Raw genomic sequence first — 23,209 nt, 5'->3', positions numbered from 1 at the left:
CCGCCCCTTCTCCCTCAGCGGCCCGCGCTCCCCTCGCGCCCAACTGCCGCGGGGGGGGGGTGGGAGGGGGGGGGCGGAGCCGCGCTGCAGGGCCCGGATGGAAGCGGCGCGGCGCGAGGCGGCGTGGCCCCGCCCTGCCCGGAAGTGCGGCGGCGGCGGCGGCGGCGGCGGGGCCGTACGGGAGCCGGGAGGTGCCAGAGCCGGAGCCGCGGGTCCCGGGCGCGGGCAGCGAGATGCGGCTCCGCCACCCCCCGGCCTCGCCGCTTCCGCCCTCCTGCGGTGCACCGGTAACCGCCGCGCCTTCCCCCGCCCCGGCAGCATGAGACCCGCCGCGCCGCCCAGGCAGCGCCGCGCTCCGGTAGGTACCGGTCCGGCCCGCGGTGTGTGTGTGTGTGTGTGTCTGTGTGAGGGGGGGCGGCGGCGGCCTTTGTTGTGCTCTCCCCTGCCCATCGTCCGTGGCGGCGGGGCAGCGGCCTGCGGGGCCCTTCCCTCAGGCGGCGGGGGGCGGGGGGCGGGAGGGCTTCGCCTTCGCTCCGGCCGGGCCCCGGGAGCGGCTCGGGAGCGGGGGTGTTCCCACGCATGGGATCCATACGTCGGGCAGGAGGCGGCTCGGAATGGTGCAGGCCCCGGCGGGGGTGCTGTCCCCTCACGGCTGCGGGAGGCGTTCGTACGAGGCGGCCTTTTGCGTTTCATTTTCCGCCTGTGCTCGTCGGTATCACTTTGTTCCAGGAAGTTCTCATCTTGGAAGCCAAAATAAAACCACAAAAACTGGGGGTTTGGCTCCCTTTTTTTTTGGGGGGGCCGTGGCAAACTTTTGGGGGACGCTGTTGCAGCAAGTGAATAATGTTGCAAAGCTCACGCTTGATTCATCGGTTCTGCGTGCTCCATTTTATACGTGGTCAGGAAGTGGGGTTGACTAACGCTGGTTTTCACCTGATGATGTCATCTGCTGAAATTCATCGGAGACCGGTGAGATTTGCATCACAGTGAGGTTGTCTGAGCAGAAGTAGTTGAGAAGGAGCGTAAAGGATGGAAAAAAGCAAAACAAAGATAACAGCACGAGCACTCCTGATGGCTTCACAATTGGTTTCTTAAACTGCAGTGTACCAAAATCAACGGTTTATTTTACAATGTAGCTTTGCTTTGTGAAGATATTTTTGTTTTCTAGAAGGGTGTTAAGAGTTATAAAAATAGTGGTTGGACAAAAAGGATTGTTTCGAACCTCCTGCCAGGAAGAACAGTCTGTGAGAGTCAAGCTGGGTCATTCCTTATTCTTATCAGTTCTGCAGAATGCATTATTTTGATAGCTATCCCATATGGTTAGAGGAATTTGTACCACAGTGGTGCTGAAGCTGAGCCATTTGTATGACTGCCAAGGCATTTTGTTTAACCGTTAAAAAAAAGTTTTGTTCCTTTTTATGTTTTTTCTAAAAAAAAAAAAAATATTATTTCTGGAAATAAAAATCCATTCTTAGAGGGGTACTGAGCCAATCACTGTCACTTCTAAAAGTATTTTACCTGGCTTCTCTATCTGGGCCTTCTGGGATGTGTGACTAAGACAAACATGAATGTTTGTGAAGGATTTCCAGTGTGTGTCTACTTACATAGTATTTCTACTCATCTGTCTGTTCCCACCCCCCCACCCCCCCCAATCAGTGGATATTTGCTCAGGAAGGGGAAAATAATTTGTAAACAATATGCATTTTGTATATAAAGCTACAAACATGGTAGGGTTTGATGCATCACCAGAAACTACTTTTAACTCTCTTCTGGAAACCTGAGATTTTAAATATCCAGAAATATCCTTGGTGTTACATTGCCTTGAAACAGCTTTCTGCCAAACTTTTAACTTCGGTACTTTGCAGTCTGCTTTTAAACTGTCAGAGAAAATAAAGAGTTACATTCTGAACTTGGATAGGCATGGTAAGATACTTGTTGCTATTATAAACTTGTATATGCTATAGACAAACATAAAATGAATTTGAAAAGCCACCCGGTTTTTCTGGCCTGATCACTGATTTCAACTGTCAGTGCACACTGCTTACAGTTCTTGGATGTTCAGTTGAAATCCCATATTATAAAACTACTTTTTCCTCTCTCTTTTTTCTCTATATTGTGTCTATCTGTTAATTTCTGTGCCTTTGAAAGCACCTAAACATAAATATATGGAAAAGATAATGAAACCAATTGTCATTAACAGTGTAAGTTAAAGTGCAAAAGAAATAGCTGAGGTCAGTTATAGATAGCCTAGTTAAGACTTGCATAGATCTCATTGGCTTTTCTTCTTATTCATTCTTCCTTGGGTTTCTGTTTGCATTTATTGTTTTCCCACTCTTTCATATACAGTTTCTTCATATCTCTACCTTATCTGTTCACTTTTTTCTCTTTACATCTTATGCCCTGTAGAAATGATAGTAGTTAGATATTTGGCCTGTTGAATTTTTTCCAGGTTTTGGGGTATGCTCAGAAGAAGGCTCCTGCATGTCTTGCGTTACAAAACCACCCCATCCTGTTTTGGTTTGGGGTTTTTTGTGTGTGTATTATTATTATTATTATTATTAATTTTTTAATTTTTATATATATTTTTAAAAATTATTATTCTCCCTGTTGTTGACAAGTGAATGTTTGTGGGGGGTTTTTTTGACAATTTTTTGGGACAAGCTTATGTTCCTTATAGTCATTTCTGTCTCTTTGGAAAAAGCAGTCTACAACATGCTGCCGTTTCTGCTTCCTGTGTATTTGGCAAAATGTGGTTTAAGAGTAAGGAAATCCAAATGAGGTTGTTACACTCATTAAAAGCAGTAACCTGATACTTGTAATCATAAAATCCTGTGATCTTCAAAGTACTGTGCCCTGGATCAAAACATAAAGATTTTGGAAAGTGTCAGTGTCATTCCCTTCTCACTTTTTTTTTCTTTTTTTTTTTTTTTTTTTCCCAGATCTTCCCTCACTACCTCTGTTAAAGAGTTTAGCCTTCTTAAGAGTCACAGTTAGTGTTTCCTTAACCATCTCCATCAAATCACCTAATATGCCACACTGTCAACTAATGATAGGGCAGCAAAGCTGTACTGAGAATCTATTAATTTGTGTGAATTACGTAGTTTCAGAAGTCTATTAGCACAGGGAAGCTGGTGGGACACGCAGCCCTCCCCTGACTCTGCAGAGGTCCTCAGGCTGCAGAGGAAGAGCAGCTGGGTAGCCAAACAGGCTCTGTGTTTTGTCCTGGGCCCCTGCAAAATAGAAGGCCCTTGCCTCAGTGGTTGTCTAATGCCTGCTCCATCACGTCAGAGATGTGTTCTCCAAGAGGTTTCCATACCTTGGCTCTTGATTCCCTTTCCTCTCTCTGCGAAATGCGTGCATATTCACAAGAGACTTCTTCCTTGCTTTGATTTCTTGAGAAACTTTCCAGTTAATGTCCTTATGGCACTTTGTTTCGATTTCTTGTCCCACCCATATCAAAAGGACTGGTACTGGAACTGTGCCATGAAATGGAAGTAGGAAATCTCTCCTTCAGTTTGTGCTCAGTGCTTAGGGGAGAATTGTTGCAACTGGGTGAGGTGTGGAGGTATTTTCATAGTGGCAATTTAGATGTTGTAGTAGTTGTTACTGAGAGGACATGGTCACTTGGCTCCAGTTCAGTGGGTTTCTTAAGTAGTGTGTATACTGTGTTACAGAGTGTGTATTGTTTTGCATAAATGTTCCATTTTTTTTGGTAATGTTTTAGCTGTTCAACTTGCAGGGCTGAATTTTTGGCAGGAATATATGTTCAGTATTGGAGCAAGCTTAAACAGAAAAAAAACCCCAACTCTCTTGATTCCATTTTACCTGAATTTAATAGCTTTCCAGTGTGGTTTTTGGTAACATGGTTTAAAATTATTCTTTGTCAGCTATAAAGGCGTTATTACGTTCTTTACAAGGAATCACTTTGCAAGCATGCATGTATCTGTCAACCTTGTTGTGATCAGTGTTTGCATATAGCATTTAGGAAACGTAGTGAAAAGTGAGATAGTCTTTCAGCTGATTCAGAAACTCAGTGGCATGGAATAATCTAGAGAGCTCACATGTACAAATTCCCTGAATTAGGTTACTTATCCTTGGTACTGCCTTGTATCTCCCATAAGCCATTTATCATTTGTGTTCTTATTTTTGTGTGTGTGAAAAATATTACACTTGCCACTTTTCATTGGTTGTTTTTTCTTTCTGTGGAAATCATCAAAAATAGGTGCCGTATGATAAATGTAATATTCTATTTCTGGAATTTGACAGTTGCTTTAGTAAAAAAGCTAGTTTCTTTTCCGTGCTACTGCTTCAGGGATTAAAGATGGACTAAGTGATTTCAAAGTGGACTTCATGTAAAGTTGAATGCTAGGTGAACGGGGTGAAGAATTTCTGTATTAAGCTCTCACCTTCTATAAAATAAGTTGCTGTGTGTATTTGTAACCTTTTGTTTAAGCATTAAGAATGTCTAGTGTGCTCTTCCTTGGTTTCATTGCTAAATATATGGAAGAAAGCTGGTGGGCTTTGTGAGCACTTGCAGGGTGGTAATTTACTACTTGTGTGTCTGTGAAGGTTTTTTTTTCTGAGAATTTTTTTAAAATTAAACTTCAGATTTCAGCTCACTTAGCTGGTAAGCATTATTGCAAGCTCTAGTTTGATTGTACTCTTGCTGTAGGATTGCTTTAGAATAGACAACTGCTTAGCCTTTAATTAGTGGTACTTTATCAGTTGAGTGGTGAACAGCCTGTGCCAGTTCCATCCACCTTCGTTCCTGTGATGTTTGCTCTTTGCACTGTATTGTGACTTGACTCCTTAAGTAGTCCAGAGGTGAATTACCATTTGATGTGTAATTTAACTGGCTGCTTTATAGAAAGAAAAAGCAATTGTGTGCCAGGGAGAATGCAACAGAGTAGCTCTTGGTATAGGCAGTGCTGCTGCTCATGGAGTAAACGTCTGCAGTAGTTGGGAAACTTCCAAAGTTCATGGGGTGGGAACCTCATATTGTTGTACCTGCCTCTGTTGTGCAGTGGAGAGGATCACTGGGTGAAATCTGGGAGCCAGGCTTTCCCTCGTCCTCCTTCCTGGTTGTTCTTTTAATGTTCATCCCCTCCCAAGCGCTCACTTACCAGTTGGTCAAGTCCCTTGCAAAATCAGTTCATAAGTAGGGTTTTACAAATGGAGATGAGGGGAAGGGGGTGGAATGATGACTTGCACTTGATTTCTTTCAAATGGCTTGTTTCCTTGTGTATTAAATGTTTGGAAAATTAAATAGACTTGGGTGTCTATTTAATTGTGTGACTTGGGTTTGGGGTTAGTTGCATCAACTGTTGCTTCCTGAACAACTGAAGTGACATGTAGGTGCAGAACTCATTCTGGCCCAAGGAATAGCTGGTATAACTTTCTCCTCTGGTGTCATACTTTCTAGTTCTCTGTTCCATGTTGACTTTTCTTTGGAAAACTACTTTTCCCAAAAGTTTTAATTTTCCTGGTGTTCTTTATTCATATTCAGTTTCTGATGGATCTGTTTTCTCCATCAGCATGATCTGTAGCCTGTGAAGGACAGCCGTTTTCAGTGTACAGAGTTTCAGTAAAAAATCACTGGTTTAAGTTGAAATAAAATCTAAATACAAGTCATTCATTGTTTTGAGTGCTTAGTGTATTAATCTAATGGTTCAGATAAGTTAGCTAATAATTTCTTAAAAATCTTTAGAGGAGGCACATGTTTATTGTCTGCAGCATTTAATGCAATAGGACTGTGAATTAATCTGTAGATATTACCTCAGCAACAAAACAGCACTCTTTGGTGGCAATTTTTCTTAAACTTTAAAACAGATGGATTCCTTGTTAACTGGGTTTAATTTCAGAGTCACTTGTTTGTAATTGAAACTCTTGAAGATAAAATCAGACCTGTTTTATAATGAAATTAGATAACACATTCTTAATATAGTTTGCTTCAGCTTCTGGGATGGAGCAATATATAATGAAAATATTAAACTTTAACTCTTTCGTATTAGCATCATATGTACCAGTGGTCACGCTGATATTTACATATCAAGGATATTTACATATGCTTTTATAACAGAGGATGAAATACAGTAATTTCAACTAATGTGTTGTCTGTGGTGAGAAGTTAATTGCAGCAATTATTTGCATACATCTGGATTTGTACCTATTTTTAGGGTTTTTTTCACACATTCAGAAAGTTCTGCTTACAGTCTGTATGAACTCATTTCAAGACTTGAGTCATACTACTTCAGTTCTGGAAGTGTTATACTACAAACCAAATTGTCTGAAATCTCTGGTTTCTTTGGGTAATTTTAGGTTAATATAATGCATTGCTGTACTGGCTGTCAAAGTTGCTGCGATCTTGCCCTTAGGTTCTGGTACTGCGATTGGCATATGGTGGTTTTGGAGAAATAGAATGTATGAAATCTAGTTTCAATGGTTTTTTGGTTTCCCTGGAGAATATGTCAAGGTAGATTTTGCTTGTTACTTACGTGCATATAGCAAACAAACTTTTAAAATTAAAAATGGCAGCAGAAGAATATTTGTGTTGCAATGGGTGATACAATTTATAAGAAACTGAAACTTATTATATGAAGAAGTCTGCATAAATACTTTTTTGCACGTTTTGCAAAATATACAGAGTAAGTGGTTGATCTGAGGGGGGAAAAAAAAAATAATTAGTAAATGTATCTGGAAGACCTGAATTAATACTTTTGCATCCCATGACAGGCTTCTGATTAGGGAAATTCCTGTCTTGCTTATGGCAAAAGATGCCTTACCAATAATGTTCCCTCTCAAAAAAAAAAAAAAAAAAAAAAAAGTGGGGAAGAAAACATGATATAAGTAGAAGTGGTAGAAAAGCTTACACAGGCAGTAGCCCGCTCAGAATTTGTATGTGGTAAGCTTTGTATCCAGAGTTAGGTGGTGTGATTAGTTATACTAATAAGATTATCAAGCAAAATCAACCTTTATTCTGTAGTCAGTACTTTTGAATATTGTTTTACAGGCCAGGCATAATTTTTAATAATTTCAGAACCAACTGTGTTTGGAAATGTGCCATCCCCTCCAACAATCATGAGACTCTGCTCACTGAGTTGTGAGAGGGAAGAATATATGTCAGTAGTATTACCAAATGTTAGTCTGGGTAACTAATAAATGATAGTGTCTTAAGACTTCATAGAGGTTTTCAGACTCACTTCTAAAGATGGGCTCATCACTTGGTGTTAGCTGACTTCTTGATTTCCTGATATTAAATTGCAGTTTTTCCTTCTGTTTGTTTTTCTTTTTTGTGAAAGCAATTTTCTGTGGCTGCACCGCAGGCGTTGCACAGCACGACATTTAACGAGGTGGCCTTGTCGGGGTGATTCGCAGCAGGGTTATGACTCATGTGGACGGAGGCAAAAAGCTGCAGACTTGCGTCTGCTTTTGGTCTGCTTTATTTGACAGCACCAAAGATGAAACCAAATCTACTTGCCATAGCCAGTGGAGGACTTGGCAAGCCCAACTGTGTTAGGGCATCAGCAAAGCGAGGAGAGGTCTTTGGCTTATTCAAGTGTCAGTGTGAGTGGGCAGCACGCTTGCTGGAGGCACAGTTTCTGGTGATGGGACTGGACCGCTGGTTCCCGTAAGTCGTTCACGGCGTAGAGGTTTGTGCAGCATGTTGCCAGCAAAAGCCTCTCGAAGGCAGCTGAAGCAGCTTGTGAAAAGAGAGTTTGATCTGATAGAACTTAATGCCTTTTATCAACCCTGTTGCTTTTGTCGAAATGAATTCTGCTTTACCGTGCCTGGATTAGCCAGGCCACCCCGACAGCCCTACACTAACCTGTTTGCCTTGCTGTTGTTTTTAGACTTAAGTAAAACAATTAACCTGTAGAAGAACAAACTGTTGGCATAAGGAGACTGTGCTGAGAGGGGTGAAAAAAGCGAGCAAACATCCTGTTCAACAGGGTATGAGTAAGATTTTACACACTCACACCTTGTTAACTAGGGCTTTTAGCAAGAAAACATTTTTCTTGTAGTTTTGAATATCATCTTAGGCCTTGGTTCTAACCCTCAAAGAGTTTCCACAGATTTTGTCAAGTGAGCAGGTGACACGTCAGCCTTTTGGAGAAAGACCCCCCTTTGAAGGGGAGCTGGATGCGGAGTAAGCTGCACCGTCCGCTCTCCATTTCCCTCTCACTCCAGGTAAGCAGTCTGAGGTTGCAAATCAGAGCAGTGAGTTCTGCAGTCTCAGCTGCAGGAGAAGCAGTGGGGCTTGGTGTTGCAGAGGAGAAAGTGGTTGTTGCTGAATAGTTTTTACTTGTGAGGAGTTAAATGGTTCCATGGAAATTGAGCATTAAAAGATGTCTATAGCTTTCAAACTAATTTTAATGAAGTAACCTTTGTGAGGAAAAAATGTGAATGCTGCTTTTGGTTTTGAGATTTACTCTTTCTAATCCATAACTTTAAAATTTATGGCTGCTGAGTTTGCTCAACTTTTCTGTCTAGAGAGATAAAAGGTACTTCAAAAATTTTGTCTTGAGCAAGACTGTCCTTTAAGTGGGTAAAGTTGTAGGAAACTGCAAAGGTTTGAATTGCATTTGTTGTGGAAAAATGGATTTAAGCAGATTATTTTGAAATTGCTCTTAAATCCAAAAATATAAGCAAAACAATTGATATCTGGATGTTTTTGAAACAGAATAGGAGAAATTGTTACTTGTCTTTGTATTTCAGAAACCAGTCTATTGGATTGAAGTTGGGAGCTGGACTTGATGATCTTTATAGGTTCCTTCCAGCTTGAGGTTACTCTATCATTCTGTGAACTTTTAGGATTTTCTTTTACCTCTGTGGGTGTGAACCTGTTTAGCTACAGTCCAAGACTGAGATATCAAGGCAAACAAAACTTGACAGCTTTCATCAGGGCTTCGTACAGCTATGCTTTCCGAGATTCCAACTTCGTATTAACCAAAGCAAGTGAGTGTGCAGCTCTGCCTCTTGACCTACCTGTCTTTTCTAGGATGCTGTCTAAACAGGTATTGTGATTGAAATCTAATACCCAGTCCATTGAAATTGGTTCAGTTTCAAGAATATTTGGGTGAAATGCAGTTTGGTCCACTGGCAGAGTTGTGTTTTAGGGTTTGGACATCATGTGTAGGTTTTGTCTCATTTTCTTGGCTTATAAGTATCAGTTATTTTTTGCACAGTGTAATACTCTATGCCTCATACCAAACCAGTCATCAAAGAACAGGCCTGAGATGAGCTGTACGTCTCACAAAATTTCCACAAAGGTGTACCTGTACAGAAATGTGTCCACTGTTTGCCATGATATGTAACAAGGCAACAAATGAATGATCAAAACCCCCTCCTGATAACATCTGTGAGCATGAGCCAAAATGTACCATTTAAGTGTGAACTTTCCAGTTGATAACAATCTGCAGAGGTTAATGAGGAGAGCATTATGCTGCTGTTGCCCTGTACAACTCTGCAGCAAATGAAAGCATCTATTTCCAGAGAGTATAGTCTAGTACTTCTCACAAATCTTACAAATTTAAAGAAAATTAAAATGAAACACTCCAAACTGACAGAATCTGCTGGAGAAAGATTTTTTTTTTTTTTTTTTTTTTTTTTTTTATTACAATTGAAGTCAACTCTCTGTTGGCCAATATGGGCATTTCTGTTTCACGTGCAAAAATGAAAGTCAAGATTAGCATTTTCAATTTGGTGAACTCTTGATTGTGTGTAACTGAAGTATTTAAGGAAAAAAAGTCTTAATTTAATATACTTTCACATGTTAATGATTTGTTTGAGTAAGAATAATGGAGTGAAACTAAGGAGGAGAAAATACTGCTTTGGCTGTATACCAGGAAGAAAACCCAACAGCAATAGATTATTCGAATAGAATAGCTTCCCGAGAGGAATCGTGGTGGAAATGCCCATCTTTTGAGTCCCATAAACCTAGAGTGGGCAATGAAATTGAAATACACTGTAAGAAATAATCTTGCATTTCTTCTCCAGGGAAATGCATAGATGACTCCTGTAGGGAATGGTCTAAGTTATCTAATAAGGAGCGGAATGGGTTTCCTATATTACAGAACAATAATGCAAGGCTAATACTGAGGGATTTTTATTAATAAGCTGATGTAAACTAGACAGTTATGGTTCAGGCTGTGCTGGGCATTAGCTTTTCTCTCAGCTGTGGTAAAATTCAATGGTATTTTTCAAAGGCTTAAGATAGGAAAGAAAAAGCCTGAATACTACATGTTTTCAACTTTACAGCTTTTACAACTAATAGTATAATCTTACTTGATTTTGAGCTGCTGACTCCAGTGTTATCAGTTAGAACTACAACACCATCCTTCTGAAAAGTTGGGCATTTCACATGTGCTGGGTTTTGCCTTGCTGGAGCTCTTCTGCTGGAACCACCTTGAGGATGTGTTTTGAAATTCTGGAGTCTTAGTTGCAGCTATTTTAAGATGTGTCTGACCTCAGCTGCCTGCCCTATCTCTGCTGGAATTTTACCGTCCCTGGAGCAGGGGTGGCAGGGGATGTATATGTAGTTTCTCAGCTGTCATGGTCCAGTCCAGGGTAGTATTTTTTTTCTCACTGGAGAACTGTGGAGAGGGTTATGAATTGGCTCGTGGTGTGGGTGCTGAAGTGTGTGTTTCTCCTGGCTGGGCGGTAGCTTCCAGCAGAGCAGGTCGATGGCGAGGGTGAGATCTTAAGATCTCTGCACGTAAGAGCAGCCAGAGCTTATGATTTAAGCCCCAAAGCTGGTTTAGGTTTGTGTAAACTTGGTTGGATTTTGTGGTTCCAGAGCAAACATATACTTAAATAAGCATTTTTTTTAAATGTTACGTTCAAAAAAACCCCAACCCCTTCCTTTTAGCTATTACAGACCTCTCACTTCTTCATGACACTCACTTCTAAGTGTCATGGGCTGTGGGCAGGGAAACCCTAACTGCAATTCCCTTTCTCTTGCCCTGAAAAGGAAACATTTTGTATGTTAGAAGTACAACAAATAATGTAAAATGTAGCGTATCCTCAATGTATAGTTTTTTTAACTTAGTGAGGTGGATATATATAGCGGCAATTGTTTAAGTATTAGTAATACTGTTCACTCAAATGTTGCAGTGATGGATAGGGATTAAATTCAATAAATACTAAACGCTATATTAAATTTTCTTTGTACATCTTGGGTCTGTTTACAGAGAAGCAAATGATGATACTGAAAAAACTGCCGAAGCTTTATAGACCTTTCAAATGTCTGTCACTGTGTTGTGTATCATCCAGCAGAAAATTTAGTTTAATAGGTAGCTATACAGGAAATACGCAGCAATTCTTTCAAAAAGATCAATTGTGAAGAGATGTAAATCTGCTAATTAAGAAATGATCCTGTCTTTTCCGAAGTTCAGATTTTTTTTCTATTAGTAACATCTATTAATTTTTGTGAGCATAATCGGCTTATAAGACAAACTCTTAAGCAGAAAAAAATGGTAAATTTCTCCCTCCAACTGGATATTTTAAGTCTCTGAGATTTGGTGAAAAGGATAATGTCTCTTGCTTGAATGCTGCTCAAATTCGCACCAGTTTAATCAGCCACAGGATTTTAATGCTGCCGGGTAAGCATGACCCAGATGATGGGTGGCTCTTACACAAGTCCTGTGACCAAGGAGAAAAAGACTTTCTTGTCTCTTAAACAGTTTGGCCTTCATAAGTTGGTGCTATGTAGAACTGCAGAAGTCAACCAGAGCATTGCTTCAGATGGGGGAGTGCAAGAGTAACTTAGGGTTGGGCCTTAAAATGGCTTTCACTTCAGACTTAGAAGTTTTGATCTGGTTTGCTTGTTTCTTTCATCTTTAGTTTCAAATGTGTATTCTCACTCACCCAAGAACTGGTAAGATAGTGAACATTAAAGCAGTCCAATATTTTTTCCAAGAACTTGCCTCCTCAGTAATTTAAAAAAACGATTTCTTGAATATCAAATACTGATAGATAGTATTATATATAATACAATACTTAAGTTTTTCACTGGTGATCATTTAGTGAGAGGAAATTAGTATCACTATAGCTAGGGCATGTTTATTTTGAATGGGGTTTTGTAAACTGATTTTATTGATTAGAATTAGACAAACTATGGTTGATTTCTGAATTATGTATTTACTAGGAATAAAAAAGGTTGGCAGAACAGGGTGTTATTTGCCAGTCAGCCTTCAGAAGGTGGTCTTTTATTTCAGGCAGTGATGAAATATCAATATTTCCAAAGGAAAAAAAAAGTTTATTTGTAACAGCTTTGCGTTTCTTTAAATGTTCAGGAAAGTACTCTCGCCATTCAAATAGAATATGCAATACATGCACATGGGATTTATTGGCATGGTCATTTATTAGGCTTTCCTTAGAGACTGCTAAATGGTATTAATATTGCTCACTCTTAGACAGTAAGTTACTCTAAATTTTACATTAGCTGTTAGATGCTTGAAGTAGTTTGTTGAATAGAGATGTTTTATGTTTCAGGCAGGACAGGCTCCATATCTTCTTTCTGGGGCATTGTGGAAACTGTGCCATCATGGTTTAGAAGTGCACCACACCATTACTGTGAAATGTTGCTTTGTTGCTCAGTTTCTGGACAGGAATGAGCCCATGCTATGCCCGACTTCGCCCACGTTCAGGTATATCATGTGATGAGACATTGGAATTCCTATGATGTGCCAAAATATGGCAAATCTAGGAGGGAAACAGTTTGATCCTGGAGGCTCAAACCCTAAAAAGAAGGGAAAGCAGAGAGAAGAGGGTCAGCAGGAACTGATCATCTGGTTCACAACCCACTTTGCTTCTTGCTCTTTAGGGAGCAGACAGCGGCACTGGCTTGCTTGGTGAACTGGTCTGGAGTTAGGTTCTGGCAGGCCAGATTTGATATTCGGGGTGTGTTGGATACCCTGCAGAAGGCAGTTTATCTAGCCATTCCTGCCAGTAGTTTGTTGACTGTAATACCTTATTGAAATGCAAAGATAAGACATAGTGATGGTTGCTGGTTAACCTGCACACCTGCTTGCATGCACCTGTTAGACTATTATTACTCTGAAAGGACTATTAGGATATACTTGTTTTACTGAGCTTCTACTCTTATATGTGAGCTGGCAAAACATCATGTTAACAGGGCAATAATTCAACTACGTTTCTGAAGTGTTTTGCGGGTTTATTATTGGGGGAGTAAAAAATTCCTTTTTGTGTGTTTATATGTATGTGGTACTTTCTTAATGAGCTGGTAATTTTTTTCAGTGAAAAAGTTGAGATGATTCCAACACAAGATATACGAGACTGGGAATGTGTTCTTGTCGAGCTCTAGGATGTTGAATAGTAACTTTATTTAGAATATTTTAGACAAATATTCGATTTCTAGGAAGGGAAACAATATGTTTGCTGAAATTCATGTTATATTGGTATATGAAATAGCTTTGAATCTTAAGATCTCTTAAAAGTTCGGAAAATAGAGCTGATACAGATTTTAATGTAATTTAGTGTAAATGTGTTTTATGGAGGGTAGCCCATGATTTCTTTACACTCTATGTGCAGGTAATTAGAGATAATCAATTTCAGGTGGCTTGAATTTTAACACAAGTATTTGTTTGAATAGGAAAGTACTTCAGTTGATTCCTAAATAAAATGTGCTTTGAGAAATAACTTTTTTTCATGTTATCTCTACCTCGCTGCCCACTACTACTCTGCAAGTAGTACTCAGCTCCACAAAGATCCTAGTTTGGAGCAGACTAGTCTATATGGCAGTGATTAGCAGGTGAAACCAATACCTTCTTTAAGAGATGTAGAAGTGATAAGCCCATCATGTTTGGGGTCTGGAGTACAGGTTAAGTGAAATAGCTTTGAGCTTTTCTTTCCTCTTTTGAAATAAGACAATGAAGTCAAATTCTCAGTGTGGAATCATCACTGACTGCTGCACTGCATTCAGTATGGGTTTATCACTTCATTAAAAAACCCAAACAAACAACAAAGGTACTGGACACATGTTAAAAATGCATCTCTAATTTCCATTTTGGAAGCCAGAAACTTCTTTTGCCCTTATCCATTAAAACTTGTTTTAGTTTTCCTGGTGCATGTCTCCTCAGATGGTCAGAGACTTCTGCCTGGCAAAATGGCCGCACTGACTGGTTTGTTAAGCCATGTTCAGACAGGCATGGCATTGCATGAAAACTCTTGGAAGTATTACCTGATAATGTCCTGTCACCTCTGCTGCTTTGTTCGTGATAGCCTGCAGAAGAATAAATGCAGGTTCTAGCATGAAAATTGTCCCTCTTAAGTTGTTTTGTCCTGCAGATAACAGGCCTGTCTTCCTGCACTTCATTGATTTAATTCCACCCAGTCATCATCCGACTGGTTTTGTGAACTGCTCCCAACCACTTGATCTAATAGGCTGCGATGAGGATTTGGTACTTGAAAAACCTTTTTGTTAGAGCTGATGACAGTGGCTAATCAATGATTCATAAACACTTTCTTCAAAGTAGTATTTAGTCTTCTCCCCAAGCGAGTACAGTACATAGAACAAAGGGTGAGTGTCTAGGTGCATCTTTCTTCTCACCTTCAGTCTGCCCTTGCGATGTCCCCTTCGCCCAGGTCACCTCGGTGGCCACATGAAGCTGGTAAGGCATGCAGTGGCCCATGCAGTCTGGGTGTCTGTCTGGGAACAGAAAAAATCCTTCCTTCCCCAGACACATCTAACTTCATGGTAACTTTGAAGATTGTGTTCTCCTTGGCCCTGTAGTTTTGGTAGATATCCCCGTGTCCCCACCCAAATCCTGATTAATGGGTTAAGTGAGGGACAGATCAGCAGTACTGCTAAACTGTTTCCCTGCTCTTAACTGGCAGTCTTTCTGTATGTCTTGAAACCATCTGATGATCTCTTTATTCGTTCTCCGTTGTTCGGTTTGCTGTTTGTTGGTGGTTTTTTTTGTTTTGTTTTGTTTTTTACTTTTTAAAAAAATTATGCATCCAGGCATATTAAAAAATAAAAAAGGACTGCTCCTCAGTGCAGGCTCCCAGTATGATATCAAACTGTTCAAAGTCATTGCTTTCTCCCAGTTTTCTCAATCTAAATACTTGATTGGCTTAGTAAATCCATGCCAAAAAAAGTGAGATACAGATCTGTTAGAGATGTTATCAGGAGCTCATGAGAATCAGTTGTTTGGTCCTAGTGCTGTAATGGGAAACTTTACAAAAAGCTGAAGCTATTCAGAAGGATCTGAAAAGTGTACTTATGTAAAATCATGGCTTCTGTCAGAACCTGAAATAAATAATAAAAGCCACGCAGCAGGTGGAAGCAGCCTCTGAAGTACAAATGCCCTGTGTAGAACAGAGACAGGGCAGCAGACAGACCTGAAAATAATTGAAAATAACCACCTTTGCTTAGAGTTAAATTCTCAGTGAATCAAGCTGATTTAGCTGTGAGACAGGATGGAGTAGATAACTACTGGTGGCTAGCATAAGGTCACTAGACACTTTCCAAAGAGGATACTATACAGGATTTATTTTCAGCCTTTTTTAATTTAGAGATCCCTTCAGAACAAACTTGGCTCAGATCTGCTGCTCCTTTGTGGTTACTAGGACCTGACTGGTCTAATGGACTGAAAGGATTGAGGAACAGATTGAAAGCTGAGACAGTCCTGTGCGTCTCATGCTAATGACAGAGTTTAAGGAATGGGCTTTGTTTCTTCTTGGTTTCAGCTTTGGAGAATTGAAGAAGAACAAATAGGTTCAGTAAGGCTTTTCTAACATTTTCAGGATGTGGTTCCATATAAAATCCATCATGTATTTGGGTAACATCTTCAGTTGTTACCACTGAACAGGATGTGCTTCTCGAAATAATGGTAATATAAGTACTAATATTTGCTTTATCAATGAGAGATGTGCACATGTATCTTTCCCAGGAAATTTATTCTGGGTGATACAAACAAATTGTAAACCTGTAAACAAAGTTTAGGTAAACACAGTTCTGCAATACATGCAATTCCTGCTTAAAGAAAAAAATGGGGCAAACGAGTTCATTATCTTAAATTTAGGGTGGCTGTTTGTTACTAGTTTTCATTTATTGAAAGTGCTAATTAAGTACTGAAGATTGCCATAAATAGATAGAAGTTTTATTTGGAAAAGTCTTAGGAGAGGCAGCTGAGTTGTGTTTGTGAATACATTTGTGATTACACTCGAGTATCTCAATGATCCGTATCTTTCAGGAGAGCTATTTAATGATACTTTTTTTTTTAATCTTGTCATAGTAGATCTCTTAATAGAGATCCAATTAGGGATTTGAGTACATAGCATTTGCTTTCTCATCTGATGAAAACAAAACTAAATCTCAGTTTTTAAGGTTTTATACATGGGTGACTCAGAGTGATTCCCATGTCAGCAGGCTTTAATGTGGAAGGGCTAATTCGTACTGCAAGTGAGTGAGAAGTAGTACCAGAAAGGCAGGAGGGAAAGCATTCACTGAGGATCATAGTGACTCACAGGGAATTTTTCTTCCCATAGGAATAATAAATTTGTTCACATCATGACTGAATTGCATGTGATCTTGCAGTGTCTTTTTATCGATGTTTGCGTAAAACCTTGTTTTGAAGCGTTGCCCATCCTTGAAGGAAAAGTTCCAACATGATCAATGATGTGCAATCACATCTTCTGAGTAAGACAATTAATGCTGTTCTATCGTGAGTAAAAAGACCTATGTGGTGAAGCACTCAAATGTTGCAGAAAGATGGTAGTCTTCTGATCTTGCTTGAGCGATAGCAAGGTATGCTTAAAGAAACTTTCTGTAGTAAGAGAGAAAATGTTTTGTGGCAGAAACCACTGTGACTTTCATCTAGTTTGATCAGGGTTCATTTCACTTCTTTTTAGTAACTTAATGGAGCTGCTTACGGGAGAAGCTGTGCTTCTGGCAGGAACCTGTCTTAAGGATGACGGCAAACCCTTCTTAAAGGAGAGTCAGCCCAGTAACCCAGAGCTCCCCTCTGACAGGCCCGCCTTCTTTCATTAGCTGTGTGCTAAGGCTAGTGCAAGTACGCTAACTAATTACATGTCTGTAGCTAGGTGTGATGAATCTGGGCATGTGACCCAATTTCTGATGGGCAGGAGAAATTGTAGTGCTCTGTTAGGTGATAATCCGTAATAAAATTGCTTTATTTGCTGCTAGAAAGTTCTTCAGAGTTGGTGAGTTAACTTAAACTGTTTTTCAGCTTTGTGCTTTGATAGGAACCAAGTGCATGGTTGTGGTGATTATAGTTCTTTGGTGGATTCTGTTGGTGTTAGATACAAAGTGACCATGAAAGATGTGTGAAGTACTACTTTAAATACAAGTTAATTTCTTACCCTCTCTTGAGAAATCCCAGGATTGTGTGAATCTGTTGCACTCCCAGGTGGCTAGGTGCTCTTCCAGGACTGAATTATACTTGTATGGATGATGCATTGGTACTAATAACTGAGTGCTCACAAGGCCTTAGTAACTCTCCAAATCAAAGGAGAAGATCCCGAAGAAAGTTATAACACGGAGTGATCAAGTTGGTAATTTGCAAAGGTGATGTTGTAATAATGTTGTTAGTCATATTGTATGATGCATAGGCACTTACTTTTATGAAGTATTGCATGAGGATTCACCTGTAGATTTTGAGTAGATGTCGTCGCTAATGTGTGACACCTAGCTTGTCTGAATAGCAAAGCCATTGTCCTCTTTAAGTTTAATTTTCAGATGCATCACTTAGTAAACACAGTAATATGGGTATCAGACAATGGATTTTTTCACACTTAAAGGGTGAACAAAATATATGAATTACTCTTTTTCTTTTTTTTTTTTTTTTTTTTAGGAGAATTACTGATGTTTGGATTGCTATCTTGATACTATAAACCTGCAAGTGGCAATGTCAAGGGTTCCCACCCCACCTCCTCCCGGGGAGATGTCCAGTGGACCTGTGGCTGAAAGCTGGTGTTACACACAGGTAATCTACATAAATTCCAATGGCTTCATTTTCTAGTCATAATTTAAAAAACACCAACCAAACAAACCAATTAAAATTATTGAGTTGTGCTGACAGTCTAACTAGTTCTCATAGCTAATGCTTGATATGTAATTTAAATTTTATTGACATTTTCTACATCTTTTGTTCAGGTTAAAGTAGTAAAATTTTCCTACATGTGGACCATTAATAACTTCAGTTTTTGCCGAGAAGAAATGGGTGAAGTTTTAAAGAGTTCTACCTTTTCATCAGGGCCAAATGACAAAATGAAGTGGTAAGGTCTTTATTCTAGAAACTGCTTTGGTTTTGTTGTCTGTTTGTTTGTTTTTTCCCACTCAAAAGTTGCAGAGTTAAATTGCAAATAAATATTGAAACAGACATTTCTTGAGATTTTACTATAGATTGGTTCTAATTTCAAAGTTTCAACAGTCATAGAGGAAACATTTGTTTTGGTAGTATAGATCATTGTATCTTACAAAAACATTTCTGATTTTTTTCAGTGTACAATTTAAAAATGTACGTTTTCTGCATTTCTTTCAGGTGCCTGAGAGTGAATCCAAAGGGATTAGATGATGAAAGCAAAGACTACCTGTCATTGTATTTGCTTTTAGTCAGTTGTCCAAAAAGTGAAGTCAGAGCAAAATTCAAATTTTCCCTGCTAAATGCTAAAAGAGAAGAAACAAAAGCAATGGGTAAGGGAATTTTAATGTATTGTGTGTGCATTTGTAAGAACATCCCAAAGAAAATCAGCATTTTAATTTTTATTTAGTTGAGAACAGAATTCAATGTTGAGCTAAACTTTAAAACATCTTCTGTAATATCCTTTTCCAAACTTAATTAAAAATCTTGTTTGTGTCTCACATTTCTGATCACTGAGCTATGTTAATTCTATCCTAAGCAGTATAAATTACAGCACACTACTAACTGCTGTCACTCCAGATTCTTGTCCCTTAGCTTTTCTAGCAGATTATTCTTGCTTCCTGTTAGTAGGGGTGTATTTGCTTGTTTCTAGCTACAGTGAAAGTGTTTGATTTCCATAGTTAATTAGGATAAACATGCATGGTTGTTCTTTTTAGAAACTCCTCTACAATGTTTTGGTTTATTTCATCTCTTTTACATTCTAATCAGTTGAAAAACATAAGCCATGTATCCATGGAATTTTAGAAGATTTTGAAATAATTGGTGGTTAGATTTAATTGCCTTCTTGGTATGAAAGATCCATGGCTCTTAGTTTCACACTTACAAGCTCCACCTTCACTGGAAACACTTTCTGGGAAAGCTGGAATTCTCACGAAAATGTATAATTTAATGCTGGTCTTCACTGACTTTGTGCTGTTGCTAGTCCTGTATATGAAGAATCTGTCTACTTTTTTCTCCTCCTACTCCAGGACTTAGATCTTTCAGGGTCTGTTCTGTTGCAAGTTCTGAATTGGAAAAATCTGTAGTTCTCCAGTACTTGTACCCAAAGTTCACACTGCTTTCTCCTTATGTAACTAGACCTACTTGTAACCTTTAAAGTAAATCCACAAAACTGAGTTCAAATCTAAAAATTACATGGTTGGACTTCTTGGAAGGAAAGTAAATATATAGATTTCACTCCATCCTCTTCTACTGACGGACTTGGTTGCTTCAATCCCTGCAAGCCTCCTGGTTCTGGACCTTATATGAACAAAACTGTAGTCATGTACATTCAGTGGATTGTGGCTTTTGGCTTGAGACAGTTTTCCAGTCCAGTAGTGGACAGAGGTATGTAATTAAATGAAACTGCAGTGTGTGCATCAAAACATGTTTTGAGATAATCGTAGAACCACAGAACTGTTGAGGTTACAAGGGACCTCTGGAGGTCAGGTTGTCCAAAACCCCTGCTGAAAGCATGGTCTACTAGAGCAGTTTGCTTGGGACCTGTCGTGCTTTGAATATCTTCAAGGATGGAAACCCCACAACTTACCTGGGCAACCTGTTCTAGGGTTTAGCTAGGTGCTGCTGGTCTGTTTTTGCTTTCGGGGTTCATTGCTGGCTCTTGTTCATGTGTTGTCCACCAGTCACCTGCTTCTTCCTGATGGACAGGTCTGTAGCAGACGCTGAGCACACCGTTGCTCACGTTGGCCTGCCCTCTACTCCTGACCCATAAACTCCCCCTCGTCACCCATCGCGAGGTAGAGCTCCGCACGTTCCTGTGGTTCTCGGGGCAGAGGCAGCTCCCCGGCCTCCCTGCAGAGCCTGGGCCCGTCCACTGCAGCGCTCCGGGCGTGTCAGCTATCCGCCCTGTCTCCGAGGCCGAGGAGATCGTAGCCCTGCCACTGCACACAACATTCTAATTCCTCCTGTTTCTTCCCCATGCTGTGTACGTGAGTTTATGGACACTTGAGAGAGGCCCTCTTAAAGACTGTTTGCTAACTCTTACTTTAAATACTGAAAATCGCAAGGTGCTAAAACTCCCAAATCCTACGAGTAGATGTGTCTTTAGTTTCTGCAATAGTGCCAAATACAGGACAGCTACTCCAGGAATTATAAACATCTCTTCATTTTGGGAAATTACCAACAGAAATCTTACTTCTTGGACTTTCCAGCCATTTACCATCTGCTTCTGGAGATGCTCTGTTTTTATTTATACAGTATAATGATGCCTGACTTTAGATGTCCTTTGTAAATTGATAATTCATGCATAGACTGCCGCTTCAAGCGATGAAGCTGTGTATAAAAGAGGTAGCAAACTAATATTTTAATTTTATTAGAAAGAAGAAAGATACATTTACACTTTTATGCTGCTTTATTTTTGTGGTTTTGTATACTTAAATCGCTACTGATCACTTAATTTCAGAGGGTTAATGCTGGTTCTTGCTGATAACAGTAAAATTTAAGCCTGCAGAATAACGAATCGGGCTGAATCTAGAGAAGAAATATTTGAACCTTTTTTTAATGTGATTTTCTGATTTTATTTTTAATTCAAGTTCATGAGGTTTGTGAGTTTCTGGCAATTTGGTAAAAATGTGAAAACACTAATCCAGATGCCAAAAAAACCTAAATGTTTTTTGAAATGGCAATTTTTCTTCCTTGGCATACAGACTTAAAACTATGAACAGTATTATGTGTTTGTTCTGTTGCCCTCAAAGCCCACACTGCACTTTGGTAAGTGCATTTCTCCCTGCTTCTGTTCTCTGCATGGATTTCTTTTTGTTTGTTTGAAGATGTGAGTGTGAAAAGGTGACAGGGGTAGAGATAACTCCTGCATTGCCAATTCCTGGGTTGTTCTTAATTGTATTCAAAAAATGCAATCAAAAGCGTACAACATATTTTGCTTGATCTAATTTTAGTGAAAAACTGTTGTGAATATCACTTTTGCAGCTACTGGCGGGGAAGGCAATGTGTACATTTTCTAATGTGTGTGATGTGTTATAGTGGCAAGTCTGTTTCAGTGATGCTACCAAGTTAAGTAGTATAGTCAAGTCTGACTTCTCTGATGTCTTTTATTTTGGTTGTTGTAGAAGGAATGATATTTTAACAGATTGTCATGAAAAGTAATTTGCTTATATATAAAAAATTGTGACTTAAACTTCTAAATTGCTCTCCAGAAGGCTAAAGTATCTATCCACAAAGCAAGTGAAATGGCGACATGTTTTTTGCCTTGCTTTTTTGGAAAGAAAGGAAAATTCTGTCATAGAAAACTTCGTGAGATTCTTTTTTTTTTTTTTTTTTTTCCTCCCACCCTCCTCTGGTATTTCAGATTTCTTGCTCTCTTCATTTTGGATGATCTTTCTAAACATAATTCAGAATATGGTTTATTCTCTATATATTCTCAAAGCCATTCCCAAAGAACCTCGTTCCCATGTTTTAGTTCCACGTAAAAGCACATGGTGCTCTTTGCTGTGGTTCAGTTTGTGGAACAAGTGGCCGTCTTACAGTGAACATGCCATGTAAAATAATCTTACTGAATTACATGTAGTTGCACTGATATGACCTTGGGAAGCCTTTGGTGGGCTGTGAAATCAGAACTGAAAAAAAGGGTTGTGTAGTCACAGCAAATCTGACGAATTAAAAAAATACAACTATTGCTAAAAGGTAAATATAAACAATATCTCTTTATGACCAAGAAAATAGTGTTACTTGACAGCTTTTATTTCTGTTTTGTTTTTTAATACTTTTACTGTATTTCAAAATAATTTCAACCTGTGAAACAAGATTTTCCATTTCAGGAAGAAGTCAAAATAGGTTGTTATGACAGCTGCAGAAGTGTTGGCAGAATGCATTTGTGATGACAAATTCATTGTAATGGTGCTTCCCTGTGAACAATTTCTGTTTTACCACATTGGCATTCTTAAACATTAACTGAAAAACTCCTCTCGTACTGTATGATGCCTAAGAGAACATCTAAGGAGATGACACAGTTTGAATTGCGAATTGTGCTCTAAGTTCTATTAAGCGTTTTATAAAATAACGCTATTATAACATTAAAGAAAGTTTCAATCAGTTGTGGGTTTTCTGAAAATGTAACACATGATCCAAATGTGTTAAATTGATTCATTTTTTTGATTAACACTTAGCCTTAATAAAGAATTTTGGTGTTATTAATTGTAAATATTCTTATTCAGCTTGCTTTATTTGTACTTTTTTTATCAGAAAGCCAAAGAGCGTATCGATTTGTGCAAGGCAAGGACTGGGGTTTTAAGAAATTTATCCGAAGAGATTTTTTACTAGATGAAGCTAATGGCCTTCTACCGGATGACAAGCTTACATTATTTTGTGAGGTGGGTATAGGTTTTTAAGTGGTAAACTTCTAAATAAAATGTTTTCTGCTCTAATAAATAGTAGTTTATGTGGATTTAAACAGTAATATGCTATCAAACTTGTCTTCTATAAACTAGAAATATAAAATACACTTTTACTTGCTTTGTCTGCATTGTATTTTGTTTTCTTTTTTGATACATGTATACTGAACTGTAGAAGTAAGTCTGAATTGATCACTTGTAAACTGTTGGGCTTCTCCATGACTCTGGCGGGATTACATTAGAATTGACAGTAGAGTTATTTACACTAAAGGTGGCTGAGATGTGCTGTCTGTAGAAGTACTGTTTTACCGAGGTCACTTTTATTTAAAGAAGTTGTATTGGGAATTATAGGATTGTTTTCCACTGGATAAGCAAAAGGAAATGTCTAAATGCTGGTTTGCACTATTAAAAAACCCCACAACTAATTGTCAGAATCTATATTCCTGTAAAATCATA

The 23,209-nt window shown here is 39.1% G+C and overlaps 1 protein-coding gene across 1 annotated transcript in view; it reads left to right on the top strand.

Moving 5' to 3' along the window:
- The first annotated feature begins 136 nt into the window (after positions 1-136).
- SPOPL (speckle type BTB/POZ protein like) overlaps positions 137-23,209 on the top strand; it is a 36,539-nt gene continuing 13,466 nt past the window's right edge. The window contains exons 1-5 of the mRNA XM_042784200.1: positions 137-358; positions 17,838-17,969; positions 18,140-18,261; positions 18,528-18,679; positions 22,605-22,732. Coding sequence (XP_042640134.1) covers positions 17,892-17,969; positions 18,140-18,261; positions 18,528-18,679; positions 22,605-22,732 — 480 coding nt within the window. The 5' untranslated portion in view covers positions 137-358; positions 17,838-17,891. The remainder of the gene's footprint in view (positions 359-17,837; positions 17,970-18,139; positions 18,262-18,527; positions 18,680-22,604; positions 22,733-23,209) is intronic.

The sequence above is a fragment of the Tyto alba genome, unplaced genomic scaffold, assembly GCF_018691265.1.
Source record: "Tyto alba isolate M040663 unplaced genomic scaffold, T.alba_DEE_v4.0 Super-Scaffold_7, whole genome shotgun sequence".
NCBI lineage: Eukaryota > Metazoa > Chordata > Aves > Strigiformes > Tytonidae > Tyto > Tyto alba.
Note: the sequence above shows the minus strand (reverse complement) of the source record. Positions and strands in the feature narration are given on the sequence as shown.